Raw genomic sequence first — 22,120 nt, 5'->3', positions numbered from 1 at the left:
CTGGGCTTTATCAAGTCAAACACACTGCTGATTGGCCATGTTGCTGCTGATCTATTCTACTGTAGTTCTCTGTGCTGATCTATTGTGTGTGTATGTATTCTGACACATTTTATGTCAATGCAAGTGGTTTACAGTATGGGACTGTTGATCTATTCAAATATATCTACTGCATGTCTATGCAGGTGGTCTGTGTGACTGTTACCATCCTCCAATGCCTTGCGGCTGATCTACTGTAATGTATTTATGCTGTGCTATAACTATATTCCGGTTTGCAGGTGGTCTATATGATTGCTGATCTATCCTAACATATCTATCTCGATGCGGGTGGTGTACGTGACTGCTGGTCTATAACTGTATTTCTATGTGCAGGTGGTGTACGTGACTGCTGGTCTATAACTGTATTTCTATGTGCAGGTGGTGTACGTGACTGCTGGTCTATAACTGTATTTCTATGTGCAGGTGGTGTACGTGACGGCCACGTTCCCCTACGTCATGCTGCTGGTGCTGCTGATCCGGGGGGTGACTCTGCCAGGGGCGGCCGACGGCATCAAGTTCTACCTGTACCCCGATATGTCCCGCCTCTCTGACCCGCAGGTAGGGCAGCTCACACACATATGCTACTCTGCCCTGTCTCCCTCTCTCTCTCTCTCTCTCTCTCTCTCTCTCTCTCTCTCTCTCTCTCTCTCTCTCTCTCTCTCTTTGTCTCTCGCTTTCTCTCTTGCTTGCTCTGTCTCTATTTCTCTCTGTCACTCTCTTTCTTTGCTCTGTCTCTCTCTCTCTTTCTCTTCTCTCTCTTTCTCTGCTCTGTCTCTCTCTCTTTCTCTTCTCTCTCTTTCTTTGCTCTGTCTCTCTCTCTCTCTTTCTCTTCTCTCTCTTTCTCTGCTCCCTGTCTCTCTCTGTCACTCTCTCTCTCTTACTATATCTCCCCATCTCTCTCTCAGTCAGCATTTATCCTTATCTAAGCAGAACATTTTTCCACATACGATCCAGTATGTGCAATGCCTCCCCTCCATATGCCCAGAGCAGTGAAAGGACCACTTTTTGTGGCTCAGTTAGCATGGTGCTAACAATGCTTAGGCATCCACCCCTATATATCCGGAAAATTATATACGCACTCACTGCGTTGTCAGTTGCTTTGGATAAAGGCGTCGCCGCGTCAGCTAAATGCCATATACGTATAGTTCACCAGTCCACAACCGTTGAGTATCCCTGTGCCATCTGAGTCATCGGTACCCTTGGAGGCCGGGGGAGGCTGGGAGGAGCGGAGGCTGGGGGTGGAGGCTGCCAGGACAACGGGTGGAGGCTGCCAAGGAGGAGCAGATGGTGTTGTGGTTCTACTGTACTACAGGTGCTGGACGTGAGATCAGAGAGACGGGGGCCAGGGAGGACGGCAGCATGGCAGGCCAACTGAGACTGTCAGCCAGCTGGGCGAGGGGGAGAGTAGGGAGAGGCCGGCGGAGGTAGACATCGGAGGACGGGCTCATTGTAATGCACGAGAAACAAGCGTGTTTGATACCGTTCCTTCATTCATGTCCCATGCGTTGGACTAAACCCGTCCTCCTGGTTCTACACACACACACACACACACACACACTCACACACACACACACACACTCACACACACACACACACTCACACACACACACACACACACACACACACACACACGCACACACACACGCACACACACACTCACACACACTCACACTCACACACACACACACACACACACACACACACACACTCACACACACTCACACTCACACACACTCACACTCACACACACACACACACACACACACACACACACACTCACACACACACACACACACACACACACACACACACACACTGATAACACAAAACCACTATCACCATTCATACATACAGCGCAATAAATAAAATAAAAAGTGTAAAAAATACAGCTAAAACGCTGAATTTACTGAGGAACATCATGACGCTTTGACTTTGACTTTTCTTTTCTTTTCTTTTTTTAACAATGATGTCGTTGGCTAAATAATTATATAGTTTCATTTGCCTTGATATGTTTCATAGTGGTCCTGCTAAGTTCACAACGTGGCACAGCGCCACTCTTACATTATTTGGGGAGAACCGTGTACAATCACCACTACCATACATACCGAACAGCACCCATAAAACCACTCTACTGGGAGTCCGAATGGAATGGAATAGAATCAGGAATGGTCTCAAACTTTGAGACCATTCCTCCTTCTGTTCCGAGCATTACAATGAGCCCGTCCTCCAATTTCTACCTCCACCAGCCTCCCCTGACGTGGGTGCAGAAGAGAAGTGGTTCGGAGCCGTCGTCACATGATGAGTCGCTATGCCTGAGACTTGACCTGAGGACCTGTGTCAGCCTTTAGCTCAGCGAACTAACACAGAACACATACAGTATATACAATGATGAGCCTAAACATTACGCCTTGGGCGCCTGAACACCTCGTCACCGCTTTGTGGACCGCCCCACGAGCCTGGCCGTTTCAGAGATGCTCTGACCCAATCGTCTGGCCGTAACAATTTGGCCCTTGTCAAAGTCAATGTCTTCACTCCTGCCCGTTTCTCCTGCATCCAACACATCAACTTCAAGAACTGACTGTTCACTTGCTGCCTAATAATTCCCACCCCTTGACTGTCGCCACTGTAACAAAATAATCAATGTTAATGTAACTTGTAAAGTTACAGACTTTGAGCTCATCGGTGTAGACGTTCCTCTAATAACAGAAAGGGAATGTCCGTCACTCCGGTACGCTGCCATGGTGATAACATCCAGACAGACGTTTAGATCCGAGAAGGTCGTGACCCGACGAAGACTGCGCCGAGATCCGATCGTGTGTCTGAATGTAAATCACTATAGGAGCGTACCGGAGTCGCGGACATATTTTGTTCTTCTCTTCGATACGTCTCTTCCGTCCTGCACCTGAGGAATTAGACGTACGTCGTTTTTTTTCTAAGAACAGAGGCGTCATCACTCCAAGCGAACAGAATGCTTGACCTGATCTCAAGAAACAGCAGACTGTCTGAGATCCGAGGTCGCTAGGCAACAGTGCTCGAGAATGCCAATTATGAGGTGTAATTCAGACGTGAGAATGATTAGAACATGTCATTACAGGAAGGATGTGGTGAATGTCACCCTCAGTCAGTCAGAAACGTCCTCATTAACTCCTCATATAAATCATATGTATATCGCCGCATAATGACACGGTTATGCTGTAATTAGAAAAGAGACTTTGCGGTACCATGGCAACCGTAGGCCTTTTATGTGCATGTATCGACAACGTTGTCACCGGGTCGTTATGGATGACCCTGATTAGGCTCCGCTTATTGGTCACTGCCGTCGATGGTAGAAGATAAGTCTGTGACTTGTCAAGTTTGTCACTACGGTCTTTAGCATGTGAGCGATAGTACAGAGGGTGTTGATTAATGTTTCTCAGGAAGAGAGAGAGAAAATGGGGCGTGTGTGTGTATGTGTGTGCGTGAGAGAGAGAGAGAGAGAGAGAGAGAGAGAGAGAGAGAGAAAGAGAGAGAGATAGAGACTGAGTGAGAGAGAGACAGACAGACAGAGAGAGAGAGAGGGAAGGAGAAAGGTAGAGAAATAAAGAGCTGCTGTTTGGCCCGGGGAGACATAGCTTCTGACACCAATGTTTAATGAGCTTTCAGGGGACAATACAGGGTCTGTTCCTAGCATGTGTGGACTGTTGTGTGTCCGCCCTCTAACCCTCCCTCCCTCCACCTCGTCTTCTGTGCTAGGGGACATCTGTCTTCTGTGCTAGGGGACATCATCCCAAAATCTTCTCTATTTCTACCATAGAGTACAGACATACACACACACACACACACATACACTGATAACACAAAACCACTATCACCATTCATACATACAGCGCAAGAAAAAATCTAAATGTGCCGAAAATACAGCTAAAACGCTGAATTTACTGAGGAACATCATGACGCTTTGACTTTTTTTAAATGTCATTGCCGATCAAAGATAGTTACTCTATCGTTACTAAATACATAGTTTCATTTGCCTTGAAATGTTTCCATAGTGGTCCTGCTAAGTTCACAACGTGGCCCAGCGCCACCCTTACATTCTTTGGGGAGAACCTTGTACAATCACCACTGCCATTCATACTGTACAGCATTGATAGTACCCATGAAACCAGTCTGCTAGGAGTCTGATAGGGCTCTTCCATACACTCCAGGGGCCCCAGATTGTAGATGAGGATAATGCTGTCCTAGCCAGGTCCCAGATCTGCATTCGCTTCAGTTAGTTCTAATACCTTCAACTGCCCAGTTGCATCGACTATACACACACAAGTAGGAACCGGAGGAGTGCTAGAATCCCAGCCAGGCCCAGTTGTGTATGAATTAAAGAAGGTATTCTCATAGAAAAGAGAGTCTGCCCTCCGTGCACGTAAAGGTTGCATCCTGCGGCCCCAACATGACCAAACACAGCCCGTCCAAATTAGGCCCAACATCAACAACTAGAGATCTGCTTAAGAGATCAGCCTGCAGCCAAGAGAGAGAGAGAAGAACAGAGGGGGGAGGGGGGGGGGGCAGCAGGAGAGAGAGAGAGAGAGAGAGAGAGAGAGAGAGAGAGAGAGAGAGAGAGAGAGAGAGAGAGAGAGAGAGAGAGAGAGAGAGAGAGAGAGAGAGAGAGAGAGAGAGAGAGAGAGAGAGAGAGAGAGAGAGAGAGAGAGAGAGAGAGAGAGAGAGAGAGAGAGAGCGCATCAGCGGTAGTGATGGTGTGTGAGCCCGAGCAGCACATTAATGGACACGGCCAATAGAGGGGAGGACGTTCTTGGAGGGAAAGAGGTCTGCGTTAGTGAGGTCAGAGGAGTTTCCCTGGAAACTCTCTGGGGGAAGTGAAAACTGCCAGTTGTCAATTGTTTCCCGAGTAAATGAGATTAGTGGCTGAATGGTGATGTGGGAGCGTTCTCTAAGAGCTACGCTGCATTAAGCCTGTGACTGGCTGCCCCGCTAGGCCAGCAGAGTTTTACACTGGCCCTTGTTGCTTCATACTTAGGGGAAATGTTTTCCCTCTGTCTCCCAATTACTGAATCTTCAATGTGAGACCCTAACTGAAATACACTGCGGATGGCTGCTTTTCTCCAGGTTATCTAACACGGATGGTGCTTCTCTCGCCCGCAAAGAAAGCGATGTTCAGTATGAAATGCAAATTGTTCTCGTTGTTTCGGTTCAGAGACTGTAGACTGTTGTTTTGTTGAGGACAAAGAATCTAGAATGAGTTCTAGAATGCGTATGATCGAATCCTGAGTTCTAGAATTGAATCCAGAGTTCTAGAATTGAATCCAGAGTTCTAGAAGCAATGATGAGGAATCTGTTCCAGTAATCTGCAATTGAATATCAACAATCACATCAAATCAAATCAAAGTATATTGATCATATAGGATACGGCTGTAATTGGACAATGAAATGCTTGATATGAGCTACCACTCAACAGAGCAGTCAAATACAAGGACAGGAATACAATAAAATAGAGTTATTACAAAACCATACACAAAATACAACAGTCAACAGTCAAACAAACCTTATGTAAAACCTTGAGTGAAATGTACAGATAAATAGTAGAAAGATACGGTATCATGTGTCTGACTCATGGTGCTGTCCTTGACTGGGTCACTACCTGACGCGTCGACGTTGTGGTTTGGAGTCGGAACATGGAGTTCTTAACGTCTGCTTTCAGGACTTCTATCCATCTTTTATGTTGTTCCGTCTTTTGCTTTTTTTCAGCAAAGATGCTTCTGACAGTCGCTGTAACTCTTTTAAACCGCTGTGGAATTATTCAGGCCTTCATTTCGTTGGGACAGATGAGTGAATCTCTGGGTACTGTCACGAATCAGAGGCTGAACCAAAAAGCAAAAAGACACGGGATAGGCAAGTAAGGTCTGTCAGACACGGGACAGGCAAGTAAGGTCTGTCAGACACGGGATAGGCAAGTAAGGTCTGTCAGACACGGGATAGGCAAGTAAGGGTTAAGCTAGTCGCTTCAAAAAGAGGTACAGGCGGGGCAGGCAGGCGGGTAGTCAGGCGAGCAGGGGTCAGCAGGCAGGCGGGTAGTCAGGCAGGTGGGGTATCTTCAGAGGCGTAGGGAGAACAAGGATTAGTCACAGGGCGAACGGGTAAATAAGCTAGCTAGCTAGCTAGCTAACAAGCAGTTACAGAGGTGGACGTGGTACAAAGACCATCAATGGCATACGTCCCGGTGTTGACTGGCAGCAGGTGCAGGGTTTTAGTAGAGTGAGGTTGATTGTTCGATCACGGGCAGGTGTGCCTTTACATTAGATGAGTGGTAATTTTCAGCAAAAACCTTCAATGACCAGAGACCTATATTAACTTGTTGATAAAGAGCTTAATATGACTCCTTTAAGTATTTATTTTGGTTTGTTTTTTGCAAATATTAAAGGGATAGTTCCCCCAAATTACAAAATCGCATATTTGGTTCCTTAGCACTGAAAGGAGTCTATGGACACGGACAGACTTCAATCCACACTTTGGTTCTGTTTATCTGGGCACTGTCATTAACCACTAACGGTTAACATTGTTAACCAAAGTCCAAAAGCGTCAACGGTTTCTAAATGTGCCTGTTTGAAATGTCATTTCCAAATCATACCAAATTATCTGAAAAGACTCAACGACTTACTGATTGAAATTACTTTGAGATGATTCGGGCATGACTTTTCAAACATGCTATTTTAGGCGTGCGTGTGTGTGTGTGTGCGTGTGTGTGTGTGTGTGTGTGTGTGTGTGTGTGTGTGTGTGTGTCCGCCTCAGGTATGGGTTGACGCAGGGACCCAGATCTTCTTCTCCTATGCCATCTGTCTGGGCTGTCTGACGGCTCTGGGAAGCTACAACTCCTACAGCAACAACTGTTACCGGTAAGATGGACATTTTTGATTGAGAATGTTTATTTTGGTCCCCTATGCAATTCACAATACAGATATAAAAAAAATAATGTACACAGGACCAGGACCAAAAAGGTGTAGGCTGAAGCCGTGGCTTATTGCGCCTACCCTTGTTACATGTATGCATGTCCCCCCATGAATGCATAATCAAAACATTGAAACTTTTATAAACAAAATTTCACTTACGCATGTCAACAAAAAGTTAAAAAAATACCAAACAAAAACTATATTTAAACCTCTGTTTTATACTTGTTAATCATCTTATTTTTAAATATTTTTTTAAATCCTTTTAGTGTACTACACATTTTCATTTCCTTTTCAAAAGTATTCCATAAATTAACTCCTTTAACTGTTATACATCTTTGTTTTGCATTTGTTCTAATCTTTGTTTTCATAAACATACACATTCCTCTGAGTTCGTAATTACTCTGTCTAACTTGAAATAGTCTCTGGATACAGTCTGGAAGCATCTTATTTTTTACTTTATACATTACTTGGGCCATTTTGAAGTCCACCAATTCTTTAAATTTGAGACACGGAAGGTGGAAGTCAGATAGACATGCTCCAGAGCATGGGAGGCTGTTACCGGTAAAGTGTACATGCTCCAGAGAAGGGAAGCTTGTTACCGGTAAGGTAATAATAATAATAATAATTACTTTTATTTGTATAGCACTTTTCCTGCAAACGTGCTTTAAGGTAGACATGCGGCTGGTGGAGGAAGACATCGGAGGACAGGGCTCATTGGAATGAATGGAATGGAATGAGGAATGGTATCAAACAAATGTATGACTTTCTGATACCGTTCCTCATTCCGTTCCATGCATTACAATGAGCCCCGGCCTCTGATTTCTACCTCCAATAGCCTTCACAGGGTTTGGATGGCAGAGTGTTTGGTTATGTGAAGTACTTATCACAATGACTGACTGTGAAGTCATAGACATGGTGTGTGTGTGTGTGTGTGTGTGTGTGTGTGTGTGTGTGTGTGTGTGTGTGTGTGTGTGAGTGTGTGTGTGTGTGTGTGTGTGTGTGTGAGTGTGTGTGTGTGTGTGTGTGTGTGTGTGATGGTAATAATATAATAATAATAATAATAATAATAATAATAACTTTATTTGTATAGCACTTTACATCAAAGTGCTTTACAATAGATAAGCAACAGTTTAAAACAATTTAAAACAACTATTTCAATTTAAAAACACACAATTTCACAGCACAAATACAATAGGTAAAAACAACTATTTCAATTTAAAAACACACATAATTACACAGCACATGGTACTGTAGGGATGTGACTTGTGACGGTCACCTCTGTCTTCCAGGGACTGTCTCATGCTGTGCTGTCTGAACAGCGGGACCAGCTTCATAGCGGGCTTCGCCATCTTCTCTGTGCTGGGCTTCATGGCCCTAGAGCAGGGCGTGCCCATCGAGGCCGTGGCCGAGTCTGGTGAGCACCCTAAACCCCTCTGAGTGGAGGAGATGAGAGAACCTGTGTGTTCTAGGATGAGTGTGTGATTGAATCCTGAGTTCTAGAATGTGTGTGTGATGGAATCCTGAATTCTAGAATGTGTGTGTGTATGATTGAATCCTGAGTTCTAGGATGTGTGTGTATGATTGAATCCTGAATTCTAGAATGTGTGTGTGTGTGTGTGTGTGTGAATCCTGAGTTCTAGAATGTGTGTGTGTGTGTAATTGAATCCTGAGTTCTAGAATGTGTGTATGACTGAATCCTGAGTTCTAGAATGTGTGTGTGTGTGTGTGAATCCTGAGTTCTAGAATGTGTGACGTAACCCAGAGCTCCACACTGAAGCTCTTAAACCACTACCACTGTATAACTTATTCAGGTCAACATGAATGATTTAGTTGAATGGAGCACGGTCGAGATGTTTCGGACGTTTTTTCAGAGGCACTGTCAGTGCTAGGAGTATAGACAGCACCCCACAGACAGCTGCTCTAGGGGAGGCTGGTGGAGGTAGAACGCAGAGAACAGGCTCATTGTAAAGGCCAATGCACACTGCATGCGATTTTGTCGCACGGCCGAATTCGATTCCATTATTTTGAATGAGACAATGCACACGGCGTGCAATGCGATATTGTCGCACGACAACATTCGATTCTCAATTCACACCACGGAAGTCAACAACACGGCCCATCTCATATGGGATTACAAGACACCCATATTACATAATAATAACAATCGAGCATGTAGGCACAATATGCCCAGTTGTATCTTGTAGAAATTGTGGAAGCAAGGCAAGCAATATTGGTAGAGCCTATAGTAATCAGCCTGCCTGGTCCGACTTCGGTGGTGTGAATTGAGAATCGAATGTTGTCGCTGTGTGCATTGGCCTTAATGCATGGAATGGAATGATTATTTGTATTAGTATTGTACAGTATATGGCTCTAATTATCGATCGTGACGTGACGTTGTGATATGACCACTCTTGTGCGTTGTGTCATTTAGGCCCAGGCCTAGCCTTCATAGCCTACCCTAAAGCTGTCACCTTGATGCCCCTGGCCCCTCTCTGGGCCTGCCTCTTCTTCATGATGCTCATCTTCCTGGGCCTGGACAGCCAGGTGAGTGGGGGGTGGAGGGGTGGAGGGGTGACGGGGGTGATGACAGAGAGATGTGCCGTTTTGTCCCATGACATGTTTTGTCCAAATTCAATGAAGGGCCACGCTGCGAAGAACGTTTCTCCAAAACTGTTTAAGGAAAACATCTGACAACGTTTTGGCCTAATAATCTGTGTTGTGTTGTGTTGTGTTGTGTTATCGTTGTGTTGTGGTAGTTTGTGTGTGTAGAGAGCCTGGTGACGGCGGTGGTGGACATGTACCCAGAGACGTTCAGACGGGGGTACCGCCGAGAGCTGCTCATCCTGGGCATGTCCGTGGTCTCCTTCTTCCTGGGGCTCATCATGTTGACAGAGGTACAGTACACTAGACTAGACACTAGGACAACTATTTGATTTATTTGTATTTATTTTTCTCCATTTTTTCTCTATTATTTTTCTTTATTTATCTGTTCACTTATTTCTAAAGTGTCATTGGGTCTTAGAAAAGCACTACTGTATATATGCAAATAGGATAAAAACCAAACATTTTCCAAATCCAAAAGTACATAAACTATTATCCTGGCATTAAAATTGACTTACTTCAACTCATCGAGTGATTTGTTGATGACATTTTTGCATTTTTGCGACATTTCAATAAAAACTGGAAAAATGTAGGTGTTCTAAAACTTTTGTCAGGTAGTGTACCTCCATCAGCCTCCCCTGGCGTACAGGTACCTTGGCTCTGGGTTGTCCTATCACAGCTACGCAGGCGACACTCAACTCTTCCTGTCTTTCCCCCCCCCTCCAACCTACATGTGGCAACACGTGTCTCTGCATGGATGTCAGACCACCACCTCAAGCTCAACCTTGACAAGACCGAGCTACTCTTCCTCCCTGGGAAAGCCTGCCCTCTCCAAGACTTCTCCATCACAGTTGAGAACTTTATTTGAACCTCCTCCCAGGCAGCCAAGAAACTTGGAGTGATCCTCGATAACCAATGATCCTGTGCAGCGAACATCGCAGCGACAGCGTGCTCCTGCCGATTCTTCCTTTACAACATCAGAAGGATATGTCCTTTCCTCACCAGAGATGCAGCTCAACTCTTGTTCCAGTCACTGGTCATCTCCCGTCTTGACCACTGCAAGGCACTCCTGGCCGGGCTCCCCGCCTCCGCCGTCAGACCTCTGCAGCTCATCCGGAATGCTGCTGCCCGTCTGGTGTTCAACCTCCCCAAATTCTCTCGTTAGCCCCCTCCTTCGCACACTTCACTGGCTCCCGATAGCAGCTCGCATCAGATCCAAGTCCCTGGTGCTCTCCTGCTGGGCGGCAAAAGGAACAGCCCCTGCCTACCTGCAAGCAATGGTCACCCCCCAAACTTCAGCCCGTTCACTCCCCTCCTCCACCTCTGCTGGGCGACTGGCCCCACCGCCTCTATGCCGATGCGGCAGTCGTCTCTTCACTCTACTGGCTTCCCGCTGGTGGAACGAGCTTCCCACGGCTGTCAGAACTGCAGAATCACTCCCCATCTTCCGCTGGAGACTGAAGACCCATCTCTTTAGGCTACACCTTAACTGTCCCTCCTGGGACATCTTACTACCCCTCTGTACTGTTTTTCCTGAGACATCTACTACCCCTCTGTACTGTTTCTCCTGAGACATTTACTACCCCTCTGTACTGTTTCTCCTGAGACATCTACTGCACCCCAGTACTGTTTCTCCTGAGACATCTACTACCCCTCTGTACTGTTTCTCCTGAGACATCTACTACACCCCAGTACTGTTTCTCTCCCTTCTTCTGGCATGACGACTGACCCCTTGACCCCCCATGATTGAGCTTAGATTACTTTTTCCTACTAAGGACTGGTGGATAGATGATTCACTTTCACAATTCAACTGTATTCGTTGTAAGTCTGCTAAAAGCCAAAAATGTAAAATATAAAATTTTTAAATGTACGTACCTCACCATGTGACTCTGTGTCCCCCAGGGCGGGATGTTTGTGTAGATACCTGACCATGTGACTGTGTGTCTCCAGGGTGGGATGTACGTGTTCCAGCTGTTTGACTCGTACGCGGCCAGCGGCATGTGTCTACTGTTCGTGGCGATATTTGAATGCATAGCCATCGGATGGGTATACGGTAAGACCACCTCGCCTGTCGCCTGGTTACTACTCAGTAATATACCTTACATGTTACATAGACATAGAATAGAACAGATAGGCCTTCCATAGATATAGAATAGATATAATAGAATCGATAGACCTTACATAGACATAGAATAAATAGAATAGAATAGGCAGGCTTTACATAGACATTCATACGTACACATTTCACTGAGAGATTCAGAGTGTCTCCATTTGCTTGCTGGAAGCTGTGGTGCAGGGTCTGTACACACAGTACAGTCAGTCCTCGCAAAATATGATTATTATTCTTCTGTGCCCCCTACTGGAGACTGACTTCCAGTGCATATTCATCATGGTACCTCTACTGTACATACTGTACATACAGTAGTGTGTCTATGGAGACCCTGTGGTACAGTAGTGGGTATTGTGATTCTCTCTTATGTTCTGATTCACAATGAATGAATGAATGAATGAATGAATGAATGAATGAATGAATGAATGGTCTTTATTGTCATTAATACAGTACAGGTACCATACAATGACATTTAGGAGGGGGGGCTCCCCTGGTGCTTGGAAAAAAGACTAAAAACAAGAGGGCCAAGGGTAAAATAAAAAAAAGGGAAAAGAGCTGGTTTACATAAATAAAGGCTATGTACACTATCTACTATACTATACTACTATACTATACAATAAAACACTGTGCTGTACTCTATGCTATGCTATAAATATCCTAACTTTTCCTATATCTGAACCTTATGTACACAAGGGTTGTCATATTGCACATAGTATTGTTGCACATTCATTTAATGGCATCATGGCATCGTGAGGTTGTCTATGGTCAATGAATGAATAAAGAATACATGAATGAATACATGAGTGAATACATAAATACATGAATGAATGAATACATTAATGAATACATTGATTAATACATGAACTCATTAAGTAATACAGCACATGAATGAATGAAGGAATGGTTAACGTCTCCAGGTTCAGTTTGAGTGGTAGTCAGAATCCTTCACTTCCTGTGTTTGTGATGAAGATGCCTGTCTGTTTCAGGAAGTGACCGGTTCTATTTGAACATCGAGGACATGATTGGCTACAAACCCACCATCTTCATCAAATGGTGCTGGATGGTCCTTACCCCTGGCATCTGCGCTGTGAGTGGACAAACAATAACAAAACACCTCAACAACAACAACAACCAACAACATCCATTCTCGATACAGTTCAGCCAATCAATGGTGTTTGAAAAAGTAACTGACATTGTATAGATTCAGATTGCTGTTTCATCTACAGTACAGTATAGTGTTTTTTTCTTACATAATATGTATTTGGACTGGACTGCCATAAATGATGTCTCATACGACGTCAGACCAGAATATGGATGGAATAAGATGCCACTATGACGACGGGCCACTTCAAATCAGCCTCTAGCAACGTTGACGATAACTGCAATGTTAAAATCAGGGGAAGCTGGTGGAGGTAGAAAGCGGAGGATGGGATGAGGAAGGGTACAATATCAAATTTTTTTTTTTTACTATTCCGTCCCATGCATTACAATGACCCCCTCCTCCGGTGTTTACCTCCACCAGCCTCCCCTGGTTGAAATAAGTTAATATGGACGTATTGATATTGAGTGTTAATAGCACCATGTTTTACTTCCTATCTCTGGTGTTGGTGACCTTTCTATTCAGATTCAGATTCAGATTCAGATTCAGATTATGTTTATTGCCATTATGCATTGCATACACATATAGGAATTTGCTTTGGCTTTACAGTAGGTGCGTTTATGCTTTTTTCACATGTATACATGAACAAAACAAATCTATTCTTCCTGATCAAGTACACTAGCCTCCCCTGGTTGAAATAAGCTAATATTGACATATTGATATTGAGTGTTAATAAAAGCATGTTTTTACTTCCTGTCTCGGGTGTAGACGACCTTCCTGTTTGACATGTTTTTACTTCCTGTCTCTGGTGTAGGCGACCTTCCTGTTTGACATGTTTTTACTTCCTGTCTCTGGTGTAGGCGACCTTCCTGTTCTTTCTGATCAAGTACAAGCCCCTGAAGTACAACAACACCTACACGTATCCGGACTGGGGCTACGCCATCGGCTGGATGATGGCCATGGCCTCTATGGTCTGTATCCCCCTAGGCCTGGTCATCCAGATCTGGAAGACAGAGGGGACCTTCGCTGAGGTAAACCACCGAACACTAAGGCCCGATCCCGATTCCCTTCTCTACCCCTATGGCTCGTTTTTTCGAGCGCCACTCGCTTTGGAGCCAAGGCCTCCGAACAGAGCCACAAGCCGTAGTGGTTGAAATCTTTCCCTATGAAATGGGACAACCCTTCAAGACCCTGATACGTCATCAGTAGTATCATAGAAAAGCATTGACGCTCGCGATTCATTCACAACTTAAGGTTTATGCTATAAATCGATCAAACAAGTCATCAAATAAAAAAGAACAATGCTTCACTATCAGTCCGTCAGAACGACAGAATAACGGTGCTCTGTAGGCTATTAACCTGTGCTCCTACCCTGCCAGTCTGCACTGATATAGGACAACAGTGCAACAACTTTGCGGCTGAACTTTTGTTACATTTCGGGCGTCATATGCCACTAAAGGGGGGAAATAGACATGTAAAAATGCATGACTATCATGCACAAGTCAGCCTTAAAATATATAATGTTAGATAGATAACGGTTGTTTTTGGTTGAATAAGTGCCGCTATACAGCCCAATGGGGGGGAATGCGACATGAAATATGTCAAAATGCAGCACTATCATGCACAGATCAGCCTTAAAACATGTAACGTTAGATATATAACGTTAGACAGGGAGCGCAGATTTATTTTTATGGCGTTCCGAAATCCGATGTGACAGGAACGGCTGTCCCCTGCATTAGTCAACTACATGCTCACATCCAGTCTCCTGCTCACTGCTCTCCATCAAAAATGGCACATCCATCAATAACATTACATAATAACAACTGCTCGGATTAGATTGCGGGTTGTTTTGGTTTAATAAGTGCCGCTATACAGCTAATAGCTATATCGTCATATACCATCAAGGGGATTAAATGCGACATGGAAGGTATAGGTCAAAATGCGAGCCTATCATGCACAAATCAGCCTAACGTGAGATAGATAACTTTACATTAAATATGTCTACCATCATCCCCTGTCAAATGCCACAGGTAATAAGTTATTTCTAAATAAACAGGATTTTTACTCACAACCAGTGCATGATGTGTTGCACGGTATTGATCTATTTAATTGATTACGCTGGTACACTGACACTTTGGTTGCTTTGGTTAGAAATGAGGGTTAGGGTTCTATCGCATCTCCGAAACCTCCTTGTCTGGTGGTCTTGAGTGATCAGAACCAACCTGTCTGTTTCCATAGAGTTGATACCATTGACCGTACTGGTATAAAGTCGGGACTCTCAATTCTTGCTATCCCTGTTCATATCAGTAACAGAACAGTAAACCACAGGCCACAACGCTCTGTCTGTACACCCTTCCCATCTAATCTCTATGCTATGCCACACACAGCCTACGCAGAGACCAAGCACAAAGCCACTCAAGCTAGCCCTTTTTAATGCTAGATCAAACAAGTCAGGACATGTGTTCACTGTACTTAAAATGTATACAATCCAAGTGAAGCAGCTTTTATACATAATGTTTGTTTTTAAAGATCAATTCCTTCCCTCTTTTATTTCACCCTTCCCTCCCTCCCTCTCTCCCCTCTCCCTTCCCTTCTTTCCTCCCTTCCCTCCCTCCTTCCCTCCCTCCCTCTCTCCCCTCTCCCTTCCCTTCTTTCCTCCCTTCCCTCCCTCCCTCTCTCCCTCCCCCTCTCCCCTCTCCCTTCCCTTCTTCCCTCCCTTCCTCCTTTCGTCCCTCTCTCCCTCTCTCCTTGTAGAGGATTAAGAAGCTGACCACACCGAGCGCTGACCTGCGGATGAGGGGGAAGCTGGGCCGGGCCTCCAGCCCGTACGCCTCCAACGACGCCAAGCTGAAGGCAGACGGGAAGATCTCCACCATCACAGAGAAGGAGACACACTTCTAAACCAATCACCTGCCGGAACCAAGGCTCTGTCGTCAACAACACCACCACCAACAAGCAAACAAACCACAGCAACAACAACAAACACACAACAACAACGAAAGGGAACGAACGACTTGGAGTGTTATTTTTTTTGTTTTGTAAAAGAAAAAAAGTTTGATCACATAATTATTATAGTCTCGCTTATTTTTTTGCACAAACTTTGATAATAACACACAAAAAAAAATGTTAACATTGTGACTTTAAAAGAGGTTATGTTTTAATGATTAACATTTTGTTTTTGGGAACATAGACCGATAATGTCTGGGATTGTCTGGGATGTATGGCAGTACAGTAGTGCTCTCTCTCTCTCTGCATGTATCGCCATGCCAACGTGCCAACGTGCTGTCAACCCTTCCTACTGTACTAGTGTTGCCTCAGTGCTGTATGCTGTAGCTACTGTGCGGACATATCTATCTAGCTCATATAGTAGCGTTGCTGCTTGGGACATACGTATATAATATATCTATCTAGTTGCCTGGGACCATTCTGAATAGTGGTGTGTATAGAGAGACCCTGTCCCTGGTTGTCTGGAGCAGAGGAGGGGTGGTGTGTGTTTAAAGACCCTCTCCCTGGTAGTCTGGAGCAGAGGGGTGGTGTGTATTTAAAGACCCTCTCCCTGGTAGTCTGGACCAGAGGGGTGGTGTGTGTTTAAAGACCCTCTCCCTGGTAGTCTGGAGCAGAGGGGTGGTGTGAGTTTAAAGACCCTGTCCCTGGTTATCTAAAGGCAGAGTGGGGGGTGGTGTGTGTTTAAAGACCCCTGTCCCTGGTTATCTGGAGCAGAGGCGTGTGTGTATAGTCTGTGTAATGTGGGCTGTCTGCTGTCTGTTACCGACAGCTTCAGCAGCTTTGACTCGCGGGGCGAGTCGGAGGCGTGACTGTCTCTCCTCTGATAGGACACGGATCCCAGTCATTTCACAGCAATTAGACTGATGTTAATCCAGAGTGACAGACATAGGGCGCTTCATCGTTTTTTGTTTTTGCTCCGCCTGCGAGTCCAGATAGACTTCCCCAACGTGCGTTTCAAAACCATCTGTCATTACTGTCCTCTGTTCTCCTCTGCTCTGCTCTCCTCTCCTCTCCTCTCCTCTCCTCACCCTCCTCCTGGTCAATTGTCAGAACACAGGAGCGACTCTCTCAACACCAGTACTAGCGCACCTGTGAACCACACTCAGGCGCTAGTGCTCATTGGTTGGGGACTTGGCATCTCTCCATCTGGTCATTGACGCCCGGCTGTGTGCTGGGGACGGACGGACGAGCCGTGGGATGGGGAGTGGGGAGTGTGGCGGAGTAGAAGGAGGATGCCCAAATCTGGGCACCGACGGTGGGGTGTTTGTTGCCTTAAGTAGGGGCTGAATGAGCTGGTCTCATCGACAACACTATCTCCACCCACTTTGCTGCCTTGTCCAATCAGCACCTGGCATCTGTCTGCTGCTAAATCGTCCTGTATCTACTGTGAATTCTGTTATACACACACACACGGGCACGTACACACACACACACACACACACACACACACACGCGTTTGCAAACACATGCACACAGACATGCATTCACGCAGGCACACACACACACACGCACGCACACACTCACACACGCATGCTCTCTCTGGTGTGGTCCACTCCATCGTCATTGAAGTTTGTGCAAGTAAACCTGTGCATTTTAATAGCCTGTTAACATTTGAGATCGATGTATATTTTTACATCTTGTTAGAGTTTTGTGGTCTGTTTCTTGAGATGATGAAGTGTAAAATGTCAACAACAACAAAAATCCTTGTTTATTTTGAGGACTTTTGATATGTCGCTCCAACAGCTGTTCTAGAAGTAAAAATGAAACAATGTTGTTCTGTACTGTTCTACACAGATGTTGGTATTCACTGGGACTGTCTCATTACTCATTTTTAAAAATAAATATTATAAAGGAAAAACCATAGGCTATGACTGGCTTTCGTAGACCTTGTCTATAACTAAAGATAGATAGATAGATAGATAGATAGATAGATAGATAGATAGATAGATAGATAGATAGATAGATAGATAGAGTTGTAGTACAGTGTTATTGCGACAGGCAGAAAAGATCTCCTATAGGCCTACCTCTTTTCCACCAACGTAAACCTAATTCTCAATTTAAGTGCTCTCATAGTTCATTATTACAATGTTTGTGCTGCTCGTCGCGATTCCTATGGACGGCGATTACGTTCAAGAAGAAAGGTAATTATCTAACACGTTATGATTATTATTAACACTGAACGTAAGATGTTAATGTTAGCCTTTGTTTGTAAGCTAACTCGCAAGGTCGATATAGCTAGCAAACCTAGCGTCGACTACACTGGTATCGATCACATTGCATTTAAACAAATCGAATAAATTAACGATACACTGATTTTTATCTTAGTTGGTCACGATAATCCCGCCCCTAGCCCCTGACGTAAGCGGTTCTTGGTTCTAGACAAGCCAAGTGTTGGTGACACTCTGGAACCGGTTTTCCTGGCCAAGAGCCTGTTATTTTGCTATCGAAACACGAAGAACTGGTTTGAGATTAGACACCGGTTAATATGTTCGGGTGTTCGAATGCGTTCGTGGTCCTGCCATTACAGATGATGTATCACCGTATGATTGGCTGTGATGGCGTAACACATTATGATTGGCTGCAGAGCCGTAAACGGAAGCCATCTGGGGCGTTCATCAGGAGCGGCCTAGTTTGCTAACGTTAGCAAACAATCTCAATGTGAACTCCAGATAACATTAGCTAGCCACTGCCCAATAGTAATGTTATAAGGTGATCTATCAAACATAGCACAACCCAATTCCCCAAATAGCATGCAAGTTCACATTGACATTGTTTGCTAACTTTAGGCTAGTACGTTAGTCAGCCTAGAACACATTCGAACACCCGAACACATTCGGTACCTACACCGGCTCCGAACCGGTGTTCTGCTAAAGTATGCTGCCGTGTCAAAATATTTTACCCTAGTGCGAATCTATAGCAGAGTCTATGGATTCGTGCTACCCTAAAAAATGCTACCTTACAGTGGGCCAAAACATTTTGGCACTCAAAATGCCTTTTACAATTAATATCTGAAAAGAAGCAAACCTAACCTCTAAACGGTACAAAGTTAAACATGACACATTTAATCACATTTTAAAGTAAGATACATTTTTTTTTTTAACTTTTACAGTTTCAAAATAATAAAACAAGGAAAAAGGCCTTGTGCAAAAGTTTGGGAACCCTGTCAGCTAGCACTTTGTAACTCCTCCTTGGACAACAAGAGCTTGCAAACGCTTCCTGTAGCCAGCTAAGAGTCTTTCAATTCTTGTTTTTGGAATTCTTCCCCATTCTTCCTGGCAGAACATCTCTAGCTCTGAAATATTTCAGCCTATCAGCCTTCTTGCATGCACGGCATGTTTGAGATCTCTCCACAGAGAGTTCAATAAAAGTCTGGGGACTGTGATGGCCATTCCAAAACCTTCATACGTCTTTCCTGGAGGCACTGTGCAGCTTGATAGATTAGATTCAACTTTATTGTCACTGACAGAGTAGAAAGTACAAACACGACGAAACACAGTTCGGCATCTAGCCAGATGCAAATAGTGCATCGGGGATGGGAGGGGATTGTCCATGATGGCCAGGAGTTTGGTCCTCATCCATCCTCATCCTATTGGCCACGTCCTCCACAGTGTCCAGGATGATACAGAGGACAGAACCACCTGAGGTCAGGGAGCTGTAGCAGCCTCCACCCTGAGGTCAGAGAGCTGTAGTGTAGCAGCCTCCACCCTGAGATCAGGGAGGTGTAGTGTAGCAGCCTCCACCCTGAGATCAGGGAGCTGTAGTGTAGCAGCCTCCACCCTGAGGTCAGAGAGCTGTAGTGAAGCAGCCTCCACCCTGAGATCAGGGATCTGTAGTGTAGCAGCCTCCACCCTGAGATCAGGGATCTGTAGTGTAGCAGCCTCCACCCTGAGGTCAGAGAGCTGTAGTGTAGCAGCCTCCACCCTGAGATCAGGGATCTGTAGTGTAGCAGCCTCCACCCTGAGGTCAGGGAGCTGTAGTGTAGCAGCCTCCACCCTGAGGTCAGAGAGCTGTAGTGTAGCAGCCTCCACCCTGAGGTCAGGGAAGGAAGAGCCAGGCAGGATTAGTAGATTGTAGAGTGCAGAGGAGCGCTGCAGCAGAACCAACACTAGCCACCATGTTAACTCTGCCTGGAGAACATGGCCGCCTCATGTCATGATTTGATGATTTGGCTTTAGATTTGATGATTTTGCTTTTGATTTAATGCCTGATGATGCCTGAGAGGAGATTGTAGGGTGAGAGGTAAGAGCCCTAGTAAACTGTATAGATGACAAGAAGAATTATATTAGCCTAGGTGTATAACATGTCTGAAATGTGCAGTGTAACTTGGCTTACTACTTTCAGATTTGTAAATGTTTCAGTATATCTGGTCCCAGCAGGAATTGAACCCACAACATAAGCATTGTTAGCACAATGCTCTACCAACTGAGCCACAGAGGACCACTCTCAGTGACAGGACCCAAATACAGCACACGTAACGCAACCCGACACCATAGCAGCGTCCTGATGTCATGTGAAGCAGTTTAGATTGTTAACCTCTAACAGTGGAGGCTGGCGGAGGTAGAAATCGGACGAGAGACCGCAGAGGAGATGAGAGAGAAGAGCTTGGTAGAGAGAGAGGGGGAAAGAGCCTGAGGACAGAATAGACAAAGACAGTGTATTTATAGACAGGGGTTCGTGGAACATGATTTAAGCCAGATTGACATATGAGCCATATCAAGTCAACAATGAAGAAAGACTTTTGAAAAGGAGACATATTATGTTTTTAAAATGACATTGTGGCACCAAATCACATAGTTGAATTGAAATTAAATTAAATGAAATGAAATCAGGTTAAACATTTCACTTGGCATTACGTTTCTTAACATTATTATTATTATTATTATTATTATTATTATTATTATTAGTAGTAGTAGTAGTAGTAGTAGTGATAATAACCTGGAAACAAGTGAAAAGCAGCTTACTAATAAGCAAATGAAGTCAAGACCGTGATAGTCCAGTTGTCTGTGGTATTTAGGGACAAGGCAGTAGGAACGCACCAGCATGTGGACACTGTAACACACATTTACACTCGATACTGAAGACTCACACAGATGGAATGGCATGAGGAAAAACATGTGTGTGTGATACCATTCCTCATTCTACTCCACTCAATACAATTAACCCCTTCTCCGATATCTACCTCCACCAGCCTCCCCTTAACCCATTGTTATCCCCTCTCTAACTGTTCATGTTATCTAGCAGTGTGTGAGGGGAGGGTTTGGAGTTATTCTACCTGTCAGCAGGGGGCAGTAGAATCTAAAACACCATTCGGCACCACTCGACAGAAGAAGAGGCTGGCTGGATTACAGACTGTGCCTGAAGTGGCATCATCAAAGTGGGTTTTAGGTGCGTTTCTATTTCCATGTGGCACTCTCAAGTATTTGATTTGATTCTAAAAGGCAGTTGGAATGCCTGCCACTCCACCCAGCCATCCCATCACCACCACAAGCAGACAATGCGCGGCATTGTTGGGGGGCCCGGTGGCAGGTTGCTATAGAAACGTTTTTCTCGAGTAGAAGCAGGTAGACAATGCTGAACAAGACCACTTGAGTTCCCAGCATGCTTTGCCAGATCCAGCCCTCTGTAGGAGTTCTGTCAGCTCACGTTTACCAGATAGCCCCTGACCACACAGTACAGGAGAGAGAGAGAGAACTAGGATGGTTTTATCAGTGTGTGTGTGTGTGTGTGTGTGTGTGTGTGTGTGTGTGTGTGTGTGCGTGCGTGCGTGCGTGCGTGCGTGCGTGCGTGCGTGTGTGTGCGTGCGTGCATGTGTGCGTCTGTGTGTGTGGTTGTGTGAACGAGATGAGTTTGTGCTGGACTGAGGCTTAGTTCAGCCAGGTCTGGTTTCTATAGTAACGGAGGAAAAAGTAGGGGAGAGGAGGTAATCCGGGATGTAATGGAAACGGGACACAAAGGAAGTCATTTGGAGGCCTGGAGGGAAGGTCAGGGGAGGGGGTAGGAAGGTCAGGAGAGGGGTAGGAAGGTCAGGGGTGTGGTAGGAAGGTCAGGGGAGGGGTAGGAAGGTCAGGAGAGGGGTAGGAAGGTCTGGAGAGGGGTAGGAAGGTCAGGGGTGGGGTAGGAAGGTCAGGGGAGGGGTAGGAAGGTCAGGGGAGGGGTAGGAAGGTCAGGAGAGGGGTAGGAAGGTCAGCAGAGGGGTAGGAAGGTCAGGAGAGGGGTAGGAAGGTCAGAGGTGGGGTAGGAAGGTCAGGGGAGGGGTAGGAAGGTCAGGGGTGGGGTAGGAAGGTCAGGGGTGGGGTAGGAAGGTCAGGGGAGGGGTAGGAAGGTCAGGGGAGG

General features: G+C 45.3%; 1 protein-coding gene across 1 annotated transcript in view; it reads left to right on the top strand.

Annotated features, from left to right (window-relative positions):
- The window catches only part of slc6a11b (solute carrier family 6 member 11b), a gene marked incomplete at both ends in the record, with an annotated part of 26,322 nt that extends 10,640 nt beyond the window's left edge, over nt 1-15,682 (top strand). The window contains 9 exons of the mRNA XM_080545940.1: nt 460-594; nt 6,814-6,917; nt 8,261-8,385; nt 9,403-9,515; nt 9,728-9,865; nt 11,523-11,625; nt 12,669-12,769; nt 13,642-13,812; nt 15,536-15,682. Of these exons, the coding sequence (XP_080402066.1) occupies nt 460-594; nt 6,814-6,917; nt 8,261-8,385; nt 9,403-9,515; nt 9,728-9,865; nt 11,523-11,625; nt 12,669-12,769; nt 13,642-13,812; nt 15,536-15,682 (1,137 nt within the window). The remainder of the gene's footprint in view (nt 1-459; nt 595-6,813; nt 6,918-8,260; nt 8,386-9,402; nt 9,516-9,727; nt 9,866-11,522; nt 11,626-12,668; nt 12,770-13,641; nt 13,813-15,535) is intronic.
- Between the last annotated feature and the right edge of the window lie 6,438 nt (nt 15,683-22,120).

Source organism: Nansenia antarctica, assembly GCF_963989245.1.
Source record: "Nansenia antarctica genome assembly, chromosome: 15".
Classification (NCBI taxonomy): domain Eukaryota; kingdom Metazoa; phylum Chordata; class Actinopteri; order Argentiniformes; family Microstomatidae; genus Nansenia; species Nansenia antarctica.
The sequence above is the reverse complement of the archived record's forward strand: the minus strand, read 5'-3'. Positions and strand labels throughout refer to the sequence as shown.